Genomic DNA, 25,924 nt, shown 5'->3' with positions numbered 1-25,924 from the left:
AATACTACAGTGCCACCAGTTACCAGTTTGCAGCCACGGAAGATGACAGAAAACCTACCCAAGTTCATTTCATAAGGTTTTATTTAGAGAAATGAATTTCCTCCGCTTGAAGACAAGCGGCAACTGTATTTGAAATGTTTGTCAAGCAGAATATATCTGAAACATATGACGTTGACAGCACCGTCTAACAAATATAACCTGGCTGAAGATCTTCCTTGCATTTATTTTAAAATTGTTCTTCTTTAGTAAAGGTTCTTTTGTGTCCAGAGAAAGTAATATTTTTACTGATAAACTGTATCATTTCAGAAACTAAATACTTTGAGACTCAAGTAAAAAGTGATTTAATTAATTGAACTAGGTTACACCGGTTTTTGCCCAAGTTTTACATACAGAAGAGACTTCCTGGGCAAAAAGTGCCTAAGGCATGACAAAGTGCTAAATGAATTCAGGTAGTTTCAAATCCAGAATTTATTTTAAAAGCTTAATGGACCAAAAAACAGAACTCCTCTACAGGATCACATAAAGAACTCGGGACTTTGCCATGCTCAGCCTCAAACTGCAGCAGCATTTACATTTCACTACTGTCTTCAGAGAAGCATAAATTCATTAATGCGCACAACTAGGTCTATAAGCACCTTCACGTGCAGAATTCCCAGTTGAAGCTAAAAACATTTATTTTGTTTTGATAGGAATAAAACTAGCATATTTAGCTGACTTGTAGCTGCTTCACAAGTTTTCATCCCGTCATTTACTCCCTTGCTCCTCTCCCAATAAAAATTGTTATCCGTCCTTTACACCTATACTTTTTTTTTTTGCAACTTATTTAATTCAGAATGGGTTACTTTGTCACTTGTAAGGGACAAAAGCAGTTATTTTAATTCTATCTGCAGCTTCTGCAAAGGAACATAATTTAGAGGGGCACCTCAAAAATCTAACATGAACATCATTAAATAACGTGGGTGTTTCCTAATACAAAAAATATTGTTGCGTATTTATAGATGGCTTCAAGTGATTCATTACGCTCTCCAATTAGTTAATCATGAATCACGGTACAAATGCTTGCTGAACAAAACTTGCCAAGTTTTGATTTAATTTTCAAGACAAGACCAGCAACATTCACTCAAGTTACTTATGCTACGGCAAACACAATGCTGCTTTTGTCTGCCCTTACAAGATATTGCTATAGTTTCTGTAAGGCATGAAAAATACCTTCAGGGTACAAATAAAAAGGTGGTGGTGAAAGAGACACTGAAATTTAAGTGGTTTACCTCAGGTAGCTGTGATGTGTAACTCAGAAGCTTTTTAACACGAAGATCATCAAAACCAAACCTGGATTTAAGTTCCACTCTGACAGCATGTGGATCCCACAACACATCCCACAGAGAAAGATTATATCGAAAACCTAGAAGAAAAAACAAAAACAAAAACATCAAAACTTTATTTTCATCCTTCCTGCTTTTTAAGTTGTTCTTGATTCATGTTTCATTAGATACAACCACCATGCTACCAGATTAGAGTGCACATGTACTCAAACACTGGTTACATTAAAATAAAATCTATGATCTTATTAGTAGTATGGTGAGGTGAGCTAATCTGACAGTATTTAGCCAGATGTCAATGCAACGGTGAGATGCCCTGTGCAGACTCAGCAGAGTGCCATTCTGAATTGTGTGTTTAGTTCAACATGTAATCAGGCAAATATGTGCATCTGGGCTGGAAAGGGAGTATTACTGAGGGGGAAAGAACCAGGAGAATATCAATTTGCACTATGTAAAAAGGACTGCATAAAGGTGCTACTTCTGCACTTGGTGTTTCAGACAACAAAAAAATTCTTGGGGAGGGAACGTCACACCTGAACTGCAGTCAGAGGTATGCAGTAAAGGAAGTCACTCTGCATTGCTTTTATTCTAGCTAGCTTGTGAAGTAATATCAGTGACAAACAGGGCTAACGATCCAGTAGGTACCCAGCTCCCTCACAGGTTTCTCTAACCTACAAAGAAACCCATATCATTGCAGAATACCACTGTCATAAGAAATAGACAGATAACACGCTCAAGTCTGCCCACTTGACTGTCATCGCACCCATTAAATGCACTACAAATCAACTTTTTAGCATAAAACTGTGTGCATTTTCAAGCCACATCCGAAATTTTCACAAATATCTGAACATTTGGTTACACAAGCATGTTGTACGCTGCAGTTATTTTAGCCTTTAAGTCTGTAACATGCAAGAAACCACAACTGCAACTTCACACAAACAAAAATATATTTAAACAGGCTGTAGCTTTCCCATCTTTCTAATCCTTATCTGGAGTTTCCATCATACCTTCTCTTTCACAAAGCCAGTATTTCCTCATACTTGCGAAAGCTGTCAAAATATCCTCCCTATCTTTGGGTTTACTTCTCAAGGAAGTAGCTAGAAGTAGTTCTACACAGATCAAGCTATACTTTTGCTACAGCTCTGAGGGCAACCAGCAAATTCAAAATGCCAGTCAGCCATATAGGGACTCTACTGTAAAGCCACCTGGCACTCATCTCTGTTTTGATTAGCTAATTGAAATTTAAGGCACATGAAAGAGAAATAGTAATGACTTAAGCCCCAACTCAGGGAATTAGAGATCACCCACCATGCAGCACATCACCTTTTGATAGCTAAAGTGATACTTAGACCACATACAACTCTTGGGCTGACTTTCCAAAGAAGAGCAGGCAGTTGCACCTAGAATCTAATTGCACGTCTACAATTTGCAAATGAAATTTGTTCCTGACCTTATCTTGAGGAGCCGTCTTGGGCTCAGCCTCTGTTCTCCAGTACCACTCATCTCCCACACTCAAGCAGCAGATGGGATAAACGTAGCCCTAAAGCTTAGGCTAGAATTTGTGGTAACAGAAGAATGAAGGTCAAAGAAAGACAGCCACAAACACGTCACCACGCATGTCAAACCAAGAGGCTATGCTTTGAAATTGAAGGGCTAGCCTAAATCACTACAAAGGAAACTCTTCAAAATGCCCCACTGAAAGATCATTCTAAATGTGATATATTAAACTGGAATGCTGCTTTCTTAAACCATTCCCACAGGTTGATGAAATTTAGTTATTCGGATTTTAAAACAGATAAAGAAACAGGCAGGCACTACAGCAATAGATATCAATTCTTATACCTTTTAGATTGTGAATTTAGCAGGAGCTCAGACAGTTATTGCTATCATATATTCCTATCATGCTTACAAGGTATTTAAAAGAAAATTAGAAGCAAACTCCTTACCTTCCAAGCTCCTGTCTTGCAAGAAGCGCACTGATGCGGCAGTTAAATTCAGTGTTATTTTCACCACTTCATAGAAACTCTGGCCCAAAGGCATCACAGTTAAATCTTCCAAGGATGCTAAGGTACTGAAAATGAAGAAGGAAAAAAAAAAAAAAAGAAAAAATAAGTCATTTAAAAAAAAAAAAAACACAAGCTCTGCATACACCCAGAAAAACCAAAAGAGTTTTTCAAGAAAGATGAGGCACGAGTGACTAAATATTAAATATATATTTAGTTTTGAAGAAGTAGAGTTTTGTCAAATTAGGTTTTTCATGGAAAAACGCATGTCAAGGTTTTATATTTATGTAGAGTTTCATCCAATTTCCATTAAAGATATACCAACACTCATAAAAGAGAGAAAAAAAAAATCTGTTAAAAATAAGAACAAGTGAGAGCAAACACATCAGCATTCTCCCAGTCACCCCTGCACCAAGACAAGATGGATTCAGAAAGCTTATTTCACCCTCCATTCAATCTACAGAGAAAATAAGAACCTTAGAGCAAAAGAGCACTTGCTCTCACAAAAAATTTAAACAAAAAAAATTATAGAAAACATTGATAAAAATATATCTGAATTTCTTGCAAGTCCCAGTTTCACTCACCTTAGCTGCGATGCAAGCTTCCTTGTTAACGTAGCTGTAACTTTATTTAAAGTTTACTGCAAGTTTATCAGTTATTTCCTACAGGGTATTCTTTTGAAAAGCAAATAAATTTAAATAAAAAAAATCTAATTGGTTAGATAGGATTGGTAATTGCATTAACACTGTTATTTCCAACAATTGCAGGAGGGAGAGGGGGAGAAGCAGCTTGCCCAAAGAGGTGTGGAAAGGGTACCCCGCAAAGGCAGGGGGGAGATTAAAAACACAAACAGGCACAAGGCAAGGGGAAAAATTTTGTAAAATTCTTGGGTTTGGTTTGTTTTTTGTAGCCTTCCCCCCCCCCACCCTCTCACAGCAGATTAGTGTCTGCTGTGCACCTTTGAGAGCCATAGCAAAGATGTACAACTTCTCCTACTTCCTAGGCTGTACCATTCAGCATCTCTCTCCTGACAAAGTTTTACCTAACTAGGACCTCTAGAAATATGTTGGAAGTATGAAGTCAGTCAAGAGAGGAACATTAGTTTCTCCGGTTTGTTTCCAAATTGGACTATTTATGGCAAATTCCGTCATTGAAGGGCACCAAAGTATTACAGACAGATTTACACATTAGCCACTTTTGTTCATTTGTCTTATAATCCTCAGGGGATGCCCTTGTGCAAGCCGTGTGACCAGTCACAAGATGGAGAACCGCAGACAGCGTATGCTGTGCTCCCCATGCCCAAACGCACCGGCGCTGGGGTGGCTCCAGCTGCCGCTACTGCACTGTGCTTCCACGGAGCTGCCGCTGCTCTTCCCAGTGGGGATCAGCAACGCCAGCAGCAGCTGAAAGAGGCCAGGCATGTTTTTCATCTTGCTATACAGCTCAGGAGAAAAATAATTGCTAAGATTATATCATCAGATCAGTGATTTGATCCGGCAGAACAGCCAGTGGTTGCTGTTGTTTCCATTATTGCTGTTGAAAAAAAAAAAAAAAAAGAAAAGAAAAGAAAAAAGAAAGAGGAGACATACACAAGAAGAAAACATTCCTATCCTACCTGAGGAACCCTAGGCCTCTGTGGGAGCCCTCAAAGCTTTCAGAAATACTTTGCTTTTGAGGTATAAGCATTGCAGGCACAGCTAATACAGCTTTGCGTATTAATGGTTCATAGAATAGGCTGGAATAAGGTTACAAGCTACGTGGGCACGAAGTAAATAATCAAGGCCTGGCACAGTCACAATTCACAGAGTATAATCAAAAGTGACTTATTCCTCGATTTCAAAAAAAACATCCTTCATACCATTTTTATTACAAAAAAAGACTGAGATGCTAAGGAGCGACAGAACCAGCACAGAACATTTCCCACTCAGTCTCTGGGACCCTGCCTTCCCGTAGGATTAACGCAGAGTGAGCTGCTGAAGTTCATGGCCTGTCTTACACAAGCAGCCAGCCTAGCTTGCCTCCCCTAGCCTTACCTGTTAATTTACCACAGCATCAATTACCTATCAATTCTGGCAAATATATTTCCGACTTCTACCTAAAGATTCCCTTATTTTGGTAAAAGTCCCTGAAGCTATTTTTCTCATTTTGTGTTTTTGATATCCTATGCCTTCCTCTGAATCCAGCTATCCTTTACCTGAGGCAGAAGACTCCTTTCAAACTCCGAATACTATCTCCACAGGTTTTTTCCTACTGCTTACTCTCTTCCTAGACAAGAGCCAAAACTATGTTGATAGCAAGACGCTTGAGAAATAAAAAATGACTTAATTTTCTTCATATCAAACAAGTGCTAAACACATTAAATTGTGTAGAATCCAAATCATGATTTTCTTATATTCAGTACGTAAATATTCTGTCTTCTGAGGAATCCCAAAGCACATGACAAAGTTTAAAGTCATTTTATGTGATAGGATCATTTGAGCCACTGCTAATATGAAACTGTTTCTCTGAGACTCTTGGGGAATCTCTACTGAGCCAGCGAGAGAGATTAGAGATACAGTCATAGAGGAATCAGAATGGGTGAAAGCTCCTACCTCATCTCTATGAGAGCAGAATCCAGTTGACAGAAGAAAATCTCACCATCTCTATACTGATAGGGCAGCTTTTATTAAGTAGGCTGGGGGATAACACAGATTTCAACTGAAGTATTAAAACAGAGCACCTTAAATTAAGCAGGTACTAGTACTTACTTTTTAATAACCTCGAGAAACTGTGCTATTGCTTCTAACCCATCTTTTGTGTAGAAGCTGCTCAATTTGAGCTGAGGGAGTGAATGCAGAAGGTCCCAGAAATGGGGTTGCTTGTACAGGTTTTCTATTCCAGAAATCATTTCCTCTGCTTCATTCAAATCCATCTTCATGCGAGGAAAAAAGGAAGTGTCGTATTTTAATTTTTCAACAAGGAAAAAAAAAAAAAAAAAAAACTAGCAGCTGCCTGTAACTTGCCCTACACCACTCCTTCTGAACTCTTAGCCCTTTAAGATACTTCCTCAGGTTTGGAAACGTACCTCTAGCTTTGGTAATTCACCTTATCAGTTTAGTGGTACTTTGAACTTACGGCTGCTTTGTTTAAGCTATATATCTCCGCTCTGATGGAAGATGGAGTTGGGAGAAAAGCTAAGCTATCTCTTTCTGATTAGAAGTGCAACAAGATATGCTATACTCTCTCCCAAAGAGAAGGGTTGTTTTGAGAGCCAATATAGAAAGATCTCTTTAGCCCTGCAATGAATCCTTAAATATAGGGAACAAAGACTAGGTTTCTGCCAGGCACATCCCATCCTTACCTTACAGTTCTTCTCTGAAGAAAGAAAAAAAAATAAATACTAAAAAATAATTGATGAGAATTGTTTAAAGAGGAACTGACTGGGATAAAAAGATGTATTTTACAAGACTGTGCCATCAGGTGTTTGTGCAAAATATAGGATTTAGCATAAATTATGCAACCCTTACTTCTCTAACTGAACATTTCGTTAGGGCTCTTTTGGATAACAGTCAGCAACATGAGCATAGTTTACACAAGAAGCTTGCATATACAGCCTCTGTAACTAATACCAATAGGCTACTTTCAACAACATTTTTTAATGTTGATGAACACAATTGTTTCTATTTTAAACTCCATTCCAAAAAGGAAATTTCACATTGATACAGCTCCTTTCAAGCAAGTATCACACAAGCAATTTAAAAATGCGATGCTATTACAATGCCACCTAATTCCAAATAAATTGGAAATCTAGATTTCATGAAGTATCAGTTGCAATCACTCAGCTATGTAGAAACCTCATTTTTAAATATTTTTGAAGTGAGGTTGGTGATCTGTACAGAAGTGACAGCAATGGAGATCCATCACTGTGCCTAGTCTTCCTCTTTCCATGGGGATTGCTAACAAATTGTGAAAGACTGAGGTGTCAGAGACTTCACAGAAAGCACACCTTTTCACATATACCGCCAAAGAGGTTCTGGAAGGAATTATGCTGCATTTTGTGAAGCTGCCCTTCCTTCACCCCTACTTGAGTCTGCTTGCCATATTTACTGAAGCACAAATCTGAATTCAAAGTAATCTCCTCCAAACTTCATCCTCATCTTTTCAACCTGTTTTCTCCTTCCTTTTTTTTTTTTTTTTAAATAAGCAGCACACATTAAGATAAGAGTGTCTTGTAAGATATTTCGTAATATGATTTCATACAGCTACTCAAGGTCTGGCAGATGCACTTCTCTAATTCTCTTAATAAACAAATAGCCTTCAAGCAGCAATGGTTTTTAGCTACTAACAGCCTAGACTAGTTTAAAAATCAATAATCTAGCAACCCGTGGTTCTTTATCAAATTTCCAAGATATTTTTTCCTTCAAAAACACACTAATACATATATTTTTTTGAAAGATATGTTGCTAAAACTTGACAGAATATGAATTTCTAACCATTACAATAAAGCTGCCTCAAAATCCAGAACTGCAATTTAGAAATAAACTGTAAAAATACTTACGGTGAGAAAAGTGGTGCTGTTATGGAGACCTGTAAAATCAAATATTTTTCCTTTAAAGAATGGCATTATTAACTTTAGAAGAATCCATTTTATAAGCAATAGCAAGTAGTACATACAGGGCACTTCAGCTGGAGAAAATGGGCTCGTAATACCCTGGAAAGCTAGTGGTGCACTGATTTTCTGTGCTTTTCAGTGTTTTTACAATAGTTTGTGATAATAGTAAAGAAATTGTTTACCACTCACTCATCAGTAAGAGAGAATCATCACGTCAACTGCCAGATGAACGTACTAGGCCCAGATAGCGAGGCATGAAACTGCCTGCTTCACCCAAACCTTTCTGCTTTAAAACTTCAGCCCAGAAGGCACAGCAGGAGAAGCATGCTGCAAGGCTGCTCAGCACACACGGGAACAAAGTGGAAACCTCAGACCTCAGTATTTCCAGTCTCCATCTTTTAGTGCAAGACTGATTTATCTGCCTAAGGTCACCAGGTATTAACTGGTGTGGTTTTCTACCAGTCATATACTCTCTAATATAGCATAAACACCTAGGAGAAAAAAACCTAGATCATTCCCCAGACCAATATACAATTCTTCTTAAATCCTGCTGGCTACATTTGAATGCATGTTAAACTGAGTAATTGAGTGCTCAGATCACTAATCTTTATTTTCAACCTTTCCCATACACTATTTTATTTAGTAGTAAAACAAGGAAACAATTTTAGAAAGCTAACTTTTTTTGAGAATTTTATGACAGCCACAGTAATAGCAATCATAACTGTGACTTTTTTCTAGACCAGCTGAAATTGGGGGGGGGGGGGGGAGTTACTCTATTTATAAGATAAAAGTATTCTGGTTTTCACTATCTCATAAGCAAAGCAATTCATTATTAGAAAGATAGTTTACCTGAAAATTTCGAGTCTTCCTCCCACAGTTTTTCTAAAGCCATGACTTTCTCTGTGGTCTCAATAAATCCCTTTGCAAGATCTTGTATCTCCTTCATGAAGGCTAGATCAGGTCCTATAAAGCTCTCTGGACCGCCTTGGAAGCCTGAAGTACTTTTCACAGAAAGAGAGAGAGAGAGGGGTTGAAAAATTACAACTTGGAAGCAAATAGCTGAAAGATCACAGCAGTATCACCTCACAGCAATATTCAGTTTGTTTGTTTGTTTTAACTATTATGCATTACAATTCATATTTTGTTCAGTTCATTAGCATATGAATCACATTACTGAGTCAAAACCTCAGGAAGGAGGACAGTGGGAATTGCTATGCTGGAGCAGCTCACCTATACCAATAACCCTATTCTGGCAGCAGTCGAGGACTAACACATCTAAAGTAGTCTTTGATATGTCTGAATGCACTGATGTCTTCCTCCTGGTCTATTGTGAGTGCAGGGGATGCATCTTTCACGGCCCGTACCATGAAGTTCCAGCTTTCCCATCGCATCTAAAGGCAAAATAACACACGTGCTATCCACAGCATGATGTACACCCAGTGTCAGCACAGGGAATAGGGATAAGCCCTTCTTTCTGGGCCCTGAAGAAAGTTGATGCTTCCTCTTCAGTTAGTTTACTGAGCAACAAACAGCAACTACAATAGTAACTCTGCCATCTCAACAAAAACGCAGCAACACTAACGCTAAGCGCATGCCGATTCCAGATGGCGTGCCCCTTCAGGTACCGTTCTATTTGAAACACGAGCAGAATGACATCTGTGGTTAAACACTTTTGCTTTATGTCAACTCCCACATTAAAATACTAACACAGCATAAATATACATGCAAGTTTTGTCCTGGATTTATAGACACACCTATAAATACAGTGCTGATCCAGCTTTTCATGTTCCTTTGGAAACATGATATGAAGGCATATAGTAAACCTGTTGTTGTGAAAATCCATACAGTTTGTATATAGCCTATTACAGGTTTGTTTGTTTGTTTTTTTTTTTTTTATTAAACTGCATACAACTTACTTCTAAAGGCAGTATTATCACTGCTGGCTTTCTCCTGATTTTAACTCAGAAAATTTCTACTAAATTCATGGTTTATGCTGTCTATAATACTACCATCTGGTGGCTACTCAGTAACACAACAGTTTTCATTTCAAGGTGAAATCAAAAGTCAAAGAATCTTATACTTCTCTTTACAAAACAAAATTACTTACACTATCCCAGGGCATAGTAAAAAAACTGAATAATGATCTCTAACATGTTACTAGGCAGCAGGATTCTGTTTTATGTTACAGAAAGTTCAAATGATCTTACGATGAATCCCTGTGCAGTAAAAACGTTGCTTTTTTCATTAGATGCACAATTAGCTGTTGGATAATCCCCATTTAAAAATAAATAGAGTTCCATTCCTTTCTTGCCAGACCTATACGTAAATACTGGCTTTGGCACAATTCTCATGAAAATGGTAAGACTGAGATTCACAAACCGTGTATCTAAGCAAAAAAAATCTGCTGCTGTCCTCTGATTCCACTCCCTAATTAGGCTGATTCAGTTTATCCCACTTGATCTCTTCCAGCTAATTCCTGCCAACGTTACCATGGTCTTAGTTAACTAGACGTCACCACAGCAAGTCCCACGAACAGCACCTCGAAAGCAATGTAGTTCAGCGCGAGGAACTGTGCTTCTTCACAGTTATCATCAATGCTCTAAGTGAAAAGTTTCAAACCACAAACCGTTGGACTTCGATCATACAAACTTTCCGCAGCAGTGGTAACAACTCATATAAAGTCACGCAAACCTAAGGGCCACTTAGTGAACAGTGACAGGAAAACACATACAATTAACTAGCAGAGATCAAGGCAGAGTCCTAAGAGCTGTATACAAGAGCAGGAGAAGATAATTCAGTGTTGAGACTCTAGGGACAACAGACGAAGCGAAATACAGATGATTTCAAAAAACTGTGCATTACTGTTAGAAGACTGTACAAAACACTACTAGAAGTTAGGTTATTGGTTCTGCCATAAATGGGAAATTACTAAGGCCCCAAAGAATTATTGAACTGAGACAGACAGTTTGAGACCATCTACCAATTATTTTGCCTTTGCATCTTTTTTAAAACTTGAAAAAAAATTTGATTCTATAACAGGTTATAATTAAGAGTAAAATTAAACACTGTAAGAACTATTTAACTTGAATAATTTTTATCTGACCTGTGCTTCTTTGCTCAGTCCGTATTACTGAAATGTTTTCTTCCTACCAATGACTTAAGTCAGAGGATAAAGCCAAAGTTACAGGTTATGTACAAGTTTTGCTTTTTAACTGGATCAGATAGGTCTAACGTCCTCTTAAAAAGCAGCCACAAAATTATAGACAGATGAGGAAGCTTGCTGCTCCTCCTCTCCCTCCCTGATTCTCTTCCATACACCCCCAGAGTGCTCTCCAACTTTTGAGTAAGGGATGAGGAGAAAATTTAATCTTAAGACATCCAGCAAGCTCTTGATTGTCTCAGTGCAGCTTATTTGGAGGCCGGCTTGGCTGACAGCCAGTAGGATTTGTAGAAAACTTTCACAAACCTCACACTTCAGTGGATTAAGGGCAGAACAATTCCCCCACCACATTTTTTCTTTTAAATACAGTTTTAAAAGGCAGATTCCTGTTGTTCAGACATAGGGAAGCTTTTAGAGTGATTAATAGCTGCACTTTAGCTATTGCTTTTCCAAACACCACGTAATTTCCAATATTACTAACACACCTACACCTAGAAATTTCTCACAGCTATAAACATTGACATTTGAAAACGAAGAACCGGAGCGCTAACTGCACTGAAAACTTTTTAGCACTGTGCTTTTTGAGCACGAGCAAGCAGCCAGCGCTCGACCCACGGTAACAGCCACATCAATGAGAACACAAATCCAGCCAGAACTTCAAAAAGAAAGTGCTCTTGTTCAGTTTTCACAGGATTTTCCCACAGAAAACTCATGCCTAATACTCGTCAAACTTTAAATTGGCAGCTAGGCTCACAACATACAGTCACTTAACACAGTCACGAGTATTTTGAGGTGTGCAGCCTGAAGGCAGTATCATAGCCTCGCATTGTTTTCCCTCCAAACTAGAGGCAAGTCTTGCATTCCCAGGTAAAATCTCCCCATTTTAGAGGCATTGCAAATAATACCGTTCTTAGGGAAAAAGGACACCTCTACGCATGCAGGAGGGTTGCAGGTGCTGCCTGACCTCCAGCTTCACACAGGTGCCAGTGACAGGGTGCAGCTAATAACACCCGCCCCTCCTGCCCCACTGCTGACTCCGAGCCTGCAATGCTCGTACTGATAAGGAGTACGGCAGCAGAAAAGCACGGCATCTCCTTTTATGCACTGCTGCCACCTTTTTAATGCACTGCAGAAGCACATCTGATTTTTAAAGAAAAAAAACAAAGGCAATCTGGGCCTGGAAACCATCTGGCCTCATGCCTGCCGTATGAGCACATCACCGAGGGGTTTTGGGGCAGGAGCAGAGCAGATAGCAGTCGGTGGGTAACAGATAAGCAGTCTGTTTAGCACCAGCTTTTCAAATGAGAAGATAACTTAACACCCACCCCACTTTCCTCCCCCCCGCCCCTGACAGAGAGAAAATGCTATCTGATATTCATCACTTACTTTCAAAATGTCCCCTCAATACCTGTAAAGATTCCCCTGAACTGTGAAAACGAGCAAAGGCTTCAGCTCACGCTGCCCGATGCTCCGTGCGTGCCCGTGGTCTGCTGGCCGGGCCGGGGCTCTCAGCTCCCCCTTACTGCTCCCCTGCAGCTGTGGTCCCTTTCTGCCTCCAGCCTAGATGGCCGGGGAGACGTGCTGCTCCCCTGTGAGGGGAAAGGAGGGCACAAAACTTGGGGAAACACGCAGCCTAGAAACATTAAAGAAAATACCTGGTAGGTCTTGGGAGCGCAGCAGCTTTGGAGAGCTCTAGGGAGAAGTGCAGGGAAGCAAGCTGATAGTGAAACTGCAGGGGGAGCTGGGAGGTGGTAGAGGGGGGATATAGGTATTCAGGGTGTGGAAGAAGGTTCAAAAAAAAAAAAAACAAACAGGGAAAAGGCCCAACTATTACAGAAAAGCAGGCAAGTGCAGTCCAAGAAACTCACAGACCCACTGCGCTTCCAAACACAAGCCTCCTCGTAGGAGGAGAGAAGCCACTTGGGACCTATTGTTCCCAAGCTGTTAGTTTAGGGGGATTTTCATGGGAAGCACTGTGTCGGGCAGCTCCCTTATGCTCCCCTTCTGTCTCTTCACTGCCCCAGTCCCTTCTCCAGGGCCTCCGCAGAACCTCATTTGGAAGAGGAAACTGTAACGCTCGTGATACTTGTTATCACGCTCAGTTTTATAAGCCCATTTAAAATATTGCAGAACTTCTATTTACTGAATGCCTGTACTAAGTTTTAAAGGTTTTTTTTTATTATTATTTATTTTAACGTTGTAACAGGGGCCATATTTATTCCCTAGTGAGAATGCTAAGAGGTATTCCTAGTTTCACAGTTCTGCACAAGTTAGACAAAGTTTCACAGAAAAATATTACTGTCTTGCTAGAAGAGATTTGAAACCAGACTTCAAAAGCAGCTGCAAGAACAGTCAAAACAAGCAGTTTTCAGACAGTTTACCAGCCAAAATAATGAAGTGTTGTACAATAGTGCTGTTCTCTCAGAGAGCCTGCAATAGCTGTCATGCTTTCAGGGGCAGAAGAGGGACACTAACAGACTCATGTAAAGGAAGTCACCAGCAGCAGTTGCTAGGATCAATGAAGAGGGAAACCAAGGGATGACACAAATGAGCATCCCAGTAACTTGTAAGAGAGGACATACATAACTAGGGTTTTAAGGAAAGGTATCTATTTCAACACCTATGGTAACTCTTCCCTTAATTGTGCCTTTCCACAAATAGTTTGAAGACAGACATCTTTTCAAACTACTGAAAACACATCCATGTTAGCTTTGACCATGACAAAACACTGCAAAAGAACAAAAAGTCTCTGTATCACCTGAGCGCATAAAAGCTATTGGCTTTTCCTAAAGCTATGACTCAGAAACACAAATTCTGTCCAAATCATCGAGTAACTCAAAATGAGAATATTTCAGAGCTCATCTGAGATCTGAGCTATGATGCGCGATGCCATTTAAACTGGGAATTTTCATAAGCCTCCCAGCAAACTCTCGTCTCAACCTGACCCCTGCTGCTGCATTAAAAATGTCTCTAAAATAGCAAAGCCTCAGCTGTGCTGGCTCCCATTTGGCCTGCTCTCAAAACAGCTTGGAGGCACGACGTTCCCATAGACACCAACAGACATGCTGGACAACGGCTTAATGCATGTCTGTCACAGAAAGGTAGGATCTAGTAGCAGATTTGTGAGCAGGGCACTCAGATTTTTCTGCAAGTTGGAGGTTATTGGCTCTTCGTATTGATTGTTAACCCCAGCTGTTTGAACGCTATTTGGCAATAATTACAGATAAAGAGGACATAAAGCAAGGTGCTTAGAAATAACATTTTAGATTTTTGCTTGCATTATCTTTATACTTCTAAACATGAGAAAAACCTATGCTTAGTTTTCTTTAAGGTATTGAAAGTCATACACATATATTTCGCAGTCTGGGATGCAAGAGCAAATCCCACCATGTCGTGCAAGATTTTCAGTGAAACTACAAGCATTAGCAATACTTTATGTTCAGATGTGTGCACGCATACTCATCAGCGGCTAAGGGCACAGGGCCACAGAAGAACACCGTGCTGAATGGTTTTTAAATGTTATTTGCATGCTCTCAGTTTTACTCTATGCTCCATCAAGACTATGAGAGGTGGAAACTTCTGGAAAAAGCAGAGAAACATGTCCCTCCCCATAGAAACTCTTAAAACACGCTCAGAGCAGAGAGGGTTTGAAATATTGCTGGGTGTATTGGGCCAGAGAATTGCAGAGAGCTGTAAGCCAGCAGCTTTTGCAGAAGCTGCAGAGAGGAGCAGGGAACAGAGCCTCGGGGCTATTGGGAAATGGATCCTTTCCCAGGGATCAGAGGAGGGGACAGGTTTTAATGCAGATCAGAATTATTGAGTTAACTGAAGCCAACCTTAGAAGTAGCGATGCACATGTGAGGACTCATTGGCTTGAGAAAAAGAACGCTGAAGTGATTTCAGTCTTTTATGAGTCTTTTTAAACCTGGTTGGTTTGAGCTTCCTCTGCTTAGAAAGAGATGTTTCTAATTTTTATTCCAATAAAATCTGAGGGGTTTGAGCTTAAAAGCAGTATGAATTCTCCAGGGAGCTCACAGCAGGAAAAGGTCAAAAGAGATCCACCTCAGCAACCCAGCCAAATCAGTCTCCCCTCTCAGGCACCTAGGACAAGAGGTTCATTTCATCCCTCCCCCTTTCTTTCCTTCCCTCCCATTCCCAGAAATACACTTACCTTAGAGAAGTCATATGGATCAAGCATAAAGGATTACCCTCTGGCAACGGATGTTCAAAATCATTGTTTCTACCTTTTGCTCCCACTGACGCCCATCCTGAGATTCTTGCGGCACTTAACGGTTCAGTACTTCAGTACAGCCACACTTAGACACAATATTAACTTGAAAAGATCATGGCATTTCTTTTTGAAAGACGTGCTGTCTGCAATGGTGCTGTTCCTAACGGCTTTGTGTACGGAAAGTTTGCTTCTTGATGTGATGTACAAAACCAAGTTCAAAAAAGGTATTCTGTTATATTGTGTATATATAAACACATATTATATATATATACACACACACACTATATATATATACACATATATATATTCTGTACAAGTTTGGCTATTTGAATGGTTTATGGCTTTCATAGTGGAGGCACTACATAAGTCACAGAATGACTTTTTCCAAGAGAAGATAACTGTATTTTTCAAACTGATAGTGTGGCACACACTATGAAAACAAATGGTTAAGCGTCCATGCAAGCTATGCATAGTCCTCGATTTATCCGTATTAATGCAAAGTGGCCCCAAAAGTGATATAAATAACTGGCTACAGTCCAAAGTATATCCACAAAGGATAGATAATTGGTATTACAGTTCCTATGCCATCCCTTCTCTGCAGCTAGCACAGTAGCATTGCTAGGATTCAGTTATGTTTGGTTGATCTCAAGCTGACAATTTGGATCCCTAAGGCTGTTGGCAGCCAGCGCAAGTCAGAGCATCCCTTAGGTTGATCTAATTTATACTGATGGACCTGCTGGAATAGACTGACCTCCGAATGAACTTCGTGCTACCTTTTTACCCTTTTCCTGACCTAGGCTGTATGCTACTCACTCTTTGTGGCCTCTTTTTAGTTTATAGATACATGCATGCATTTCATTTATGATTGAAAAAAAAGAAAGTGAAATACATTGAATAATTCCTCTGATTCTTAAGTAGGTCCAAGACTGCCTCCAGGAAATTCTTTCCTGCTTTTCTTTTGAGCTGGAATATAATTCAGGCAGTTCGTTCAAAGAAGTGTAAATAATCATGCAGAATAACCAATATAGATCATGCTTTATAAAGGTCATACACTTAAAAATTAAGTAGCATCTAGAGGAATGGTATAAACAAGAACTATCCTTTTAGGAAATAATTAAAAAATAAAAAGGCCAATAGCTTTTGTAACTTTATAGCCCAGTCATACAGTATTGCCATTGCTAGTAATAGGCCATAGGCTTTGTACTGAGTTTACAAGCCCACTGGACAGAGGCTTAACAGGCTTGCCATGGCTGAACTTGTCTTGACTTGCCTGCAATTTTGTTTCTGATTTGGTTTAGTTGTAACAATATATACATTTTTTTAAATTAACAGATTTAGTTTGTCCTTTTCTGGTACTACCATAGTTTTATACACATACAGGCAGTGTAAACACGTGATTATTCAGAACAGAATGAGATATTTATGACTAACACAGTAAAGCAGCGAAGAGGAACACAGGCCCAGCGTGACAGCAGAGGCTTTTAGAACTGGAGACACAGCGTAGAGAGATATAGCCATAAAATAAGAGACGGGGTACAGGCCGCTGGGGACCCCGCAGCTATAACTCACTCACCAGTGGTCAGTTAAAGAAATGCAGAGCAGGAGCTGGACAAAACTAGTTTCACGGGTACCAAAAAGAGCAAAGAGAAAGTGAAACGTACATACAGAAAACGTACCTTTTCTAGTAAATTCAGATGTAACATGGAATTGCAGACCAATAAAGAACGAGCAAGATGTAAAGGCATGTTAGCAAACAAAAACGACCCCAAGTGGATCCTAGAGTGAGGAAGAAGCCACCAACACCATATTTCTCCAGGCAGAGGACTCCAGAAGCTGATGATTTACCTTAAGATTTAGACTCCCACCACACTAAAACCACTAACCTTAGAACCCAGAGGAGCAGAGGAAGGCTGAGGCTAACGCTAGGGAAAGGGGTAGAAACTAAGCATGTGTATAACAATTTTAACTGTATTATTATTATTATTGAGGGTGAGTTTTTTTGTTTAAGTATTTTTTTCCTGTGGTAATTATATCTGGACTAATAATGAGTCTTGGCTTAGACTGTTAAAATTTCAGTTATACTAACACAGAATTATTTAACATATAAGGCATTTCCTCTCCAAGCATAAAACTATGCAAGATAAATAATTAACAATTGTCTACACGTACAACTAGAAAACAGTAATCAAAACACAGGTATTATAAAGCTGCAGTATCGCAGCAATTGGTTATGCTTGCTGCATGCCAAATACATTACTATCTATAAAACTAAGCTATCTATAAACTTCTATATAAATCATTAAAGAGGCGATGCTTTCAGGCAACTAGCTGACTCACATCTAAAAGATCTTTTTGTAGGCATTCACAGTTTTCTGAGAACACAATATATATGCACGCACATTTTTATTAGCTCACTTTAATTGGCCTTTATTACTATACATTTAAAAGGTTGCTTATGAATGCATCCATCAGCCAGAGAGCATATCGTTAATATGTATCCATATGTGTTTTTGCATCTCAGTGTTTTCTCAACATTTGGAAGCAGATGAAAGTAATAAATTTCCTAAAGGAAAATGCTAAATTCAAGTTCATCCTTTTTCTTTCTGCATTCTAGGATCCTGTGACAAGGACCTCTCTCATAGAGCTACTTTTTCAGAGGTTTTTTTTTTGTTGTTGGTTGGGGTTTTTTTGTTTTGCTTTACAGAGGTTATGCTACTCCTCTTTGTTTCTCTGTGGGTCTCACTCAAGAGCTATCCTTGCTTTTCTGCGTCTCCCACCATGTACGCTCCCAAATTACTCAAAGCATAAATCCAAATATGATACGCTTTCTGCTGGCTGATCTCACCTCCACATAATAACAGAAGTTCCAGTGAAGGATAAAGCATGAAGCATGCTCTAGTGTTGCAGCAGTGAAGGGCAAATATATTACAAGGGCCCTCTCCAGTTTGTCTCCAAGGCACATTTTAAGAATGTTAAAACAGTAACCCCTTTAAAAAGCAACTGTAAGATCTTGTTGTATCCGTTAACAGCATGAAACGCAAGGCAAAGATTAGGAAGAGGCATGATTATGACTGCCACATTCATAAGGACACAGAGGGAAACTTAGTCTGCAGTAACAAACCTCCTATTCTTCCTAGACAATAATAAGACAGTAACAACTTCTGCTGTAGGAAAAAAATGTAGAGTGGATTTTTGAGAGCTATGTCAAGTTTAAATATCTTACCGTAAACGGTTGTTTTTCTGTATTGTGTAACTGGTATTCCTGCATCTTGAACCAACATTACAAAAAAGAGTCCGCACAAAAGGATAAAGGCCCCGACTTGGCAAATCCCGAGCTTCTAAGTAACCTAAAAACAAGCAGTAGCAGAAATGAAACCAGTGACATTCCAGGTATAAAGCCTGTGCAATAACGTTATGTTCTCTTCTCATAGAGAGTGGCTTTGTCACCTGTGAGCAATGAAGTTATATCAACAGCAAACTTTTCATTTAGGAACAACTAATTCAACACAGAAAATAGAGAACTTCTGCGTCAAACTATGACAGCAGTGAGACATTAGAGAGCAGTCTTTGGAAAGCTGATTTTCACAGTGGTCACACCATTGCAACACCATCGTGTGCTTATTAACCTGTCTACCTAGCGTGTCTAATGACCTAAATTAGAATCTGGAAATCTTCAGAAAAACATTATTTTTCCTCTTCTCTCCCAGGCTGATGTTCAGTGATGTTTGAGTTTGCATCCATCAAGACTGTCTAAACAGCAACTTTTCTATGTTTTCTGAGAATTTAAACCTCAAAACACGAAACAACTTTTTGCTCATCTTGCAATAGTATTACTAGCTATAGGGCTCCCGTTTACATTCATTTCTTTGTTTTAAAGAGATAAAACTGAGAAATAGTTGAAAGACCATTCCCACTCTTCCTTCAGCTAACCTTCTTTTTATAACTATTACATCAAAATTAAGAGGGAAATGAGAAAGATGCAAGGGCAAGTTTAAATAAGCAGCGTATAGCTCAACAAACCAACATTTGGGCTAGCTTTCTTACTGAAAACTCAGAGTTGAAAGACATAGAAATGAGGAAATTGCTACATACATAGAAATACTTTAAAATCCTAATTTTAATTAAACTCTGCTATCAATATTTTGGAGACAGGTACCACTAGAAGTTGCACCATTAGTCAAGCTAGCCTTCATTTCTCAGGAACTGTACCTGATATATCAAGTCATTAATTTCAAGTTTTGAATGACCAGTGCCAATTGTAGATTATTTTTGTTCTTATTTAGCACACTCCAAATCACTTTGTAGAAAGCTCAAGTGCATGCACTGGATCCCTTTCCACTGAAACTCAAGCAGAACCAAACACACACCTAACGCACTCATAACACTAACATACATTGCATCCTTGGGACCAGAATAGAGCTGATCTAAAATAAACATATATAGCACAAACCTAGGCTCTCTCCAGCTGTTTCACTCTATAGATCTCCAGCTGTTTTATCAAACTGGTTGCTATCATTGCTAAACCTAGTTTGTTCTCCAGTGACCTCAAAGTAAAGCAACTTACTTTTTATATAGGCAAACACACTCTATCAAGCAACAGACTTTTCATTATTTAGTTAAAAGGAAGAGAAGAGTTTAGGAATAGCATTAAGTAATTCCTCAAGCAAACTATTCATATAGCTTTGGAAAAAAAAAAAAAAATCATGCATCTCTCTCACCTGGCAACATTTAGAATACAGTTATTCTCTCCTTACCTAGATATCCCCTATACTTTCAACAGGGGACAATATTCTTAGCTTGCTATCTCCTTAGTAATAGAACTATTATTTGAATGTACCAGTGATATTGCTGTATAGGTTAAAAAAAAAAAAAAGAATATTTTGTCACACAGTTGGAGACACTTTGAAATAGTAAATGATTAATGTTAGCCTCAAAAGGACATTAGTAAGCACTATCAAAATTAACCAACTGAACCTCTCTTATTTGGCCCTATAAGAATAATACATTATTGTCTACCTCCAAATTAAAGAATTTTGACAAAGTCTGTATCAGAAATCATTGCATCTCACAGAACTTTTTCCATGTAACAGAATGATGAATTAAAAAGAGTGAATACACGTTATACTGAAGCTGAGTATTTACTATTGCTGTTTTGTAAACATGTCAAGCTTTCTTCAGGATAATAAATCCAGAGGCTCCTGTAAAGCAAGTACAACTAAATCATGCATAAGCCAAGAGGTCCAAAACTTACATGCTCATCTTAAATACAGAATCATTTAAGCTCTTACATAGTAATATAGCTCATTACAGTTTTTTATTTTGTTGTCTCTTCTGCTCCTGGCTTCAGTTAGCCCTGCACTTTATTTTTCTGGGAAGTTGCCGAATTGGGAAAATGAACCCAAGATGCTATTCCCAGTAAGATCACAAAATATAAATGTGTCTGACATGCGATTGATAGAATAAATTGAATAGATTATGATATCATGAGTCATTCCTTTCTGAACAAAACTGACATTTGACAAGACAAGAACAAGATGAACTTTACAATGTGGAGGGAGCCATTACAATTTTTTTAAATATTAGTGGAAATCAGAGAATTTCCTTTTTACAACGTGCTCATCCCAAATATCCAGCCAGTAGGCAGGGGCAAGATTCATCTTGGCTCACTGTCGAGATCTGCTGAATAATCAGCAGATTATTATCAATAGAGAGAACAAGTAGAGCTAGAATCAAAGTAACTCGCCTTATTCCGGAGTTTAAAACTAGTCTGAGGGACTGGACTCAAAACTAGGTATTTCTCCACCCCACCCCATTCCAAATGTGAGTCACTTAGATCTGCAGCTAAAGACTGAATCTCACTGTAGGGTTCTTTCCTTTGACTTTACCACATTTAAGTTACACCTTCTCGTTTATCTTTCTAATATTTCTCAGCTACTTCAGACAGAATGCACTGAAATAGAAGAGCACAGGTGAAACAAAACATACAGTTTTCCTTGTATTTTGGAGGCTCCTGGAAGCGGATTGCAGCCAGAATGAAGAAAAGCACACATGGCCAGAGTATTTCAGAGAGAGACAGGACCTGAAAAGGGAAATCAAAACATTATCACTGCTAAAGGGAACAATTTGTTCACAAACTCCATTTAAATTCATATATATTTTAAATGAAAAGCCCTAAATACGCCCTCTACAATTACTTAAGGCAAAGTAAAATCACAGAAAGCAAATTAGGTTATTTTAAGACTTTTACTTTAAAAAAAAAAACAACAACTTATAACTTTGACAAACACACTGCTTTCAGAATACAAAAGCAGTTTTCACTTCTCCTTCTGCTTCTAGCATTTCTACATGTTTCCCTCTGATCAGTACAGAAATATGTCTGACGCGACGCGACGCAACTACAGCGGCTTCCAGCACCTGATCCACTTTAAGAATTAGTGGTATTCTGTACCTGGCTACAGTTCCCTCACACTTCTCCGAAGCCTGTTGCCCTAGACTCTGACCAGCATCACCTCCTTGTTGTTCCCTGGATCCAGGACCCCTGCTGCTACATCCTTACCTTTTACCCACAGTCGTCCCTCACCGCGAGCTGCCTTTATCACCCCCAGCAGCACCTGTGGCCACGCACAGCCACGCTGTCGCCTTCCCATTTCCATGACTGGAGTGAAAAGATACCCAGGCTGGTGCCAGTATTGAACTAGCAGAGCTCGAGCAAGGGTTATTCAAGCAGACTGCATGTATCTAGCATGTGCCTGCACCTCAGCAAAAAGGCTGGGACCCCCAATCGAGCTGCATGCAGGAAGAAAGCTGTCTCGGCCATTTCAGCAGCAGAACAAGGAGATCGCTATTCAGCTGATTTTGGAAGCACTTCTGGGTTCGCTGATAAAAGTACTATGAAAGCACAAATACTTAATTCACTAACAAGAATGCAGTAGAAAGAATCATATTAAACGGGAAATCAGAAATATTTAAAAAGGCTTTTAATTTCTTTGAAGATTATCACGGGCTTTTTTATTTCAAAACCTAAATTGTGAGGCACATTAAGCCCCGATAGGGAAACAATTCCTGAACTTAGATATCTTACTTCTTTGGGGAGTCCTTGCAAGATAAGGCTTAAGAAATAATTACATGGCAAAAGGTCCGCCCTGCAGAAAAGGGCTGCTCTGCCGAACACAGCACAACAAACTGAAGTCTTCCTGAAACACGGTAAAAGTCACTCATCCAACCTGGACACTCTCCAAACCAGAGAGGAGCAAACCAGAAGAGTCAGGCCAGGCTCTCTACTGATTTTCAGGGCTCCGCGTGGGCAGGCAGGAAGCTCCCTGGGCCCGGTCTCAGCAGCCAGGCCTTTCCCACCACCCACAAGGGAGCAGGGTGGCCAGGAGCAGCACAGGGAAGGGGCTAAGCAGTCCTTGGAAAGCCCCAGGAGCCCCAACTGGGCCCAGGTTCAGTGCTGCAAGGAGATCAGAGCCCCAGACCCATCCCACGGTACCTGAGCAAGGGAGTGGGACAGGCCCTGGTGTAGCAGCCGGGCTCAGCCCAGAGTCCAGCTCATCAGGCAGGTCCACGGTGACAGGGCCAAGCAGTCGGCCCGTGGGCTGAGGTCCAAATCAGCAGTGCTCACAGCCAGGCAGGGCAGGATCGTGGCAGAGCTGCTGGGCAGGACCACTGTAGTGTTGCTAGGGTAGAAGCTGAGCTGAAACGGAGCTGCCGTCCATGGGCAGGGTGTGGGTGGAGGCCCCAGGTGGGGCTGGTCAAGGTTGTGTGAGCAAAGGCCCCAGGTGGGGCTGGTCAAGGCCATTAAGGCCTGTTAGTGCCCTCAGGGCCCTGACACCTCTAAGAGCAACCGGGTACTACAGGTATATTTAGGTATTCACTTGATAATACCTTTCAGATACAAGACAGAGTTGCATATCATCTGCCCTTCATGTGGAGCATCCCCTTGCATCAGGGGGAGCATCACGGGGAGAGGCACAGACTCGTCAAACTCCTCTGGTTTCCTGCTCTTCTGGCTTCTATCCATCCCACACCACCCAGCTTTACTCAGGGACTTCCTTTTCCCTCTTGTAAGCAGATTAAACATAAATAAAGAATTTAAAAGTGTGGTTGACTCAATAGCATAGTCCCTTGCGCAGTATCCAGAGTCATACTTGTGAGCCCCAGGCACCAAATTTACCACGCCATCTTTGTGTTCTTCCAGTAATAGGGCCTGGACAAAGCCCCAGTCCAGGTAAATACAAGCCTGGTGAGAAGCCATCACAGCTGAGTGTAGGCAGCTCTACGTTCAAAAGCTTAGGACGGGCCTCATGGCCAAAATAAATTGCTGGTTGTTGTCTACTAGCCAGGAAGCCTTGAAGTTTATAGTTATATTTAACAAAGACTCAGAATGTGGGAAGGAAAGGAGCAGTTTTCCCTACTGTCTCAGTCACCAGTATCTGAAGTGTTCATAAAGGATCTGATCGTATTGTATAGAGCTAAATCTAACTAAAAAGGATGTGCGTTTGGAGCAGCACTTCACTAGGACACCTTGTTGGTGACGATGTCTTCTCGGTGAAAGTATACCTAACAAGTTATTTGTAATTAGTAAGAAGGTTTACATTTCAAGCAGAAAGTGCAAGGGATTAAACACGGTGGTGAGAAGGATTTGTTTGTCCTAGAAGGCACAAAGGGACAGATGTAAAGGCTTTTCATCATCACAAAGACATTCTGGAGGGACAGAACAGAAGTTAGCAAATCTCACTAGAGCAGACGACCTAGGATCAAAAATATCACTCCATCTTATCACTAAAATTGAGGAAGAACATAGTACTAGCATTGCAGAATGCTTTTGCCCTTATATAGACAGTTTCATAGAAATTATGGTATCTGAAAGGTTCTACTTGCTAAGAGCCATAGAAAAACAGAAATGATATTATGTTTCCCCTTAACTGAGACAAAACAAAACTTTTCCAATGGAGAAGCAAATTTCCCAACAATTCAGAATGAGGCAGGTTTCTGCCTTCAAAATCTGGATTAGTTCACTGAAATAAAAGCATAAATGCACTCATTCTGGACCTTTTTTTTTCTTACCATTTCTCATATTAGGTTACATTAAACTCAGTCATTCATATTTAGGATAACCGGGAAATCAACTGGACTTTCCCCATTGAAACTCTCTTTGGTATGCCCTAACATGTTACCAAAGGCCTAATTTTCACAGGCTGTGATATATCATTTGGGCTAAAACTTTGAATGGTATTCTTCCTGCAGATTTCCACGGGCCTTGGATCCAGCCAAGGAAGTTTGTTTATTTCAGGTAGTCCTCAATTAATTGATTTTGGCCCATTCCTAGGCTTTTTTTGTCTGCAGTTACATTTTAGGAGTATGTTGTACTTTAAGAGTTTTTGCCCATTGAGAACTGCTGCTGGATAATCGAATGTTACTTGAAAAGCAAAACAGAAAGAGGGGAAGAAATAACCAATTTATAGGTATAACTGAGTGTCATCTCTTTCTGCAAAAGAGGATACTCTCTGAGTAAAAAAGTCACTTATACAGACTGTAACATAGCAGAGTATGCCAGCTATAGAACAGTTAGAGCCGAGAACTCTCTTTTGTATTAAACTCTTCCAAAATTAATCTGCTTAGTTAGATTATCCAAAAATCTGGCATGCAGGGAAGGGTTGTTATTCCAAATCTGGGACTAACGAGGCAAAGATTCTTAACATACAAAAGCACCATTTTTTAAAATGGGCAGACTCTCCAGATTTTTTTTTTTTTCCCACAGATCTAGGGATCAAAATGAACATTTCACAATGCCACTAGTTTTGGCACTGGAGCAGAAAAGCACCTAATGAAATGATAGGAGCTGTAAACAACGATCACTCTCTTGTTCTGGGCTGCATTCCCCTTGGTTATTGTAATTCACTTGAGAAACCTCGTTACTCCTAAAGCATAAGATAGATAGCAATGATTTTTAATGAATCTATAAAATTCAAGGTTCAATAAATATATCAAGTGTATGACTGGAGAATACCAGTGAGCCAGGCAAGTATAGGCCTATTAGTCTAACCTCCGTTGTTCGAAAGGTTTTAGGAAAGCAAAAATAATTTTCCCATTTTCAATTTACCTCTGGTATTTCAGTACACATCAAAGGCTTATCAAAGGCAGACTTCCCAGTCTAAAATGTTTGTGTCTTTCTTTGGTAGAGTACTGATTCTAGGTGTCAATAACAGCAATTGCAGAGATCCTAGGATCTCAGCCCCAGAGGCCGTCTTGGGCTCTTCGTGGGTGACAGCGGGTCTGCCAACCTGCAGAACCCTTTGGGACGGGGACGCCCTCCCGCAGGTACTCCCGAAGATTGAGCGTACGTTGGCCACTGAGGCAACAGTGGGTAAGATCAGCCATAACTGGTTTGCCTAGTTCATTCGTGTGGGTAATTACAATTAGCATATTACAATTAGCTAGCTTTGTCTGTTTACTAAGTAGTTACCGTTAGCATAATTTTTAGCGTAACTAGAAAATAAGTATTCTAGTTGAGCTAAGTTTCTGTTAATAAGAATTGCTGCTTTGTACCGTCGTAACTTGAGTAGTAAATTTTGGTCTTTGAAACAAGTTGTGGAGCCACGCAGTAAATCTCCTTCTCCC

At 39.8% G+C, this 25,924-nt stretch overlaps 1 protein-coding gene across 1 annotated transcript in view; it reads right to left on the bottom strand.

Moving 5' to 3' along the window:
• ABCA13 (ATP binding cassette subfamily A member 13) overlaps positions 1 to 25,924 on the bottom strand; it is a 204,331-nt gene that overhangs the window by 177,383 nt on the left and 1,024 nt on the right. The window contains exons 2-8 of the mRNA XM_068933822.1: positions 21,290 to 21,383; positions 18,535 to 18,651; positions 8,763 to 8,906; positions 7,860 to 7,888; positions 6,070 to 6,233; positions 3,266 to 3,390; positions 1,269 to 1,402 (exon numbers count right to left, since the gene is read on the bottom strand). Of these exons, the coding sequence (XP_068789923.1) occupies positions 1,269 to 1,402; positions 3,266 to 3,390; positions 6,070 to 6,233; positions 7,860 to 7,888; positions 8,763 to 8,906; positions 18,535 to 18,651; positions 21,290 to 21,383 (807 nt within the window). The remainder of the gene's footprint in view (positions 1 to 1,268; positions 1,403 to 3,265; positions 3,391 to 6,069; positions 6,234 to 7,859; positions 7,889 to 8,762; positions 8,907 to 18,534; positions 18,652 to 21,289; positions 21,384 to 25,924) is intronic.

The sequence above is a fragment of the Struthio camelus genome, chromosome 2 (assembly GCF_040807025.1).
Source record: "Struthio camelus isolate bStrCam1 chromosome 2, bStrCam1.hap1, whole genome shotgun sequence".
NCBI lineage: Eukaryota > Metazoa > Chordata > Aves > Struthioniformes > Struthionidae > Struthio > Struthio camelus.
Note: the sequence above shows the minus strand (reverse complement) of the source record. Positions and strands in the feature narration are given on the sequence as shown.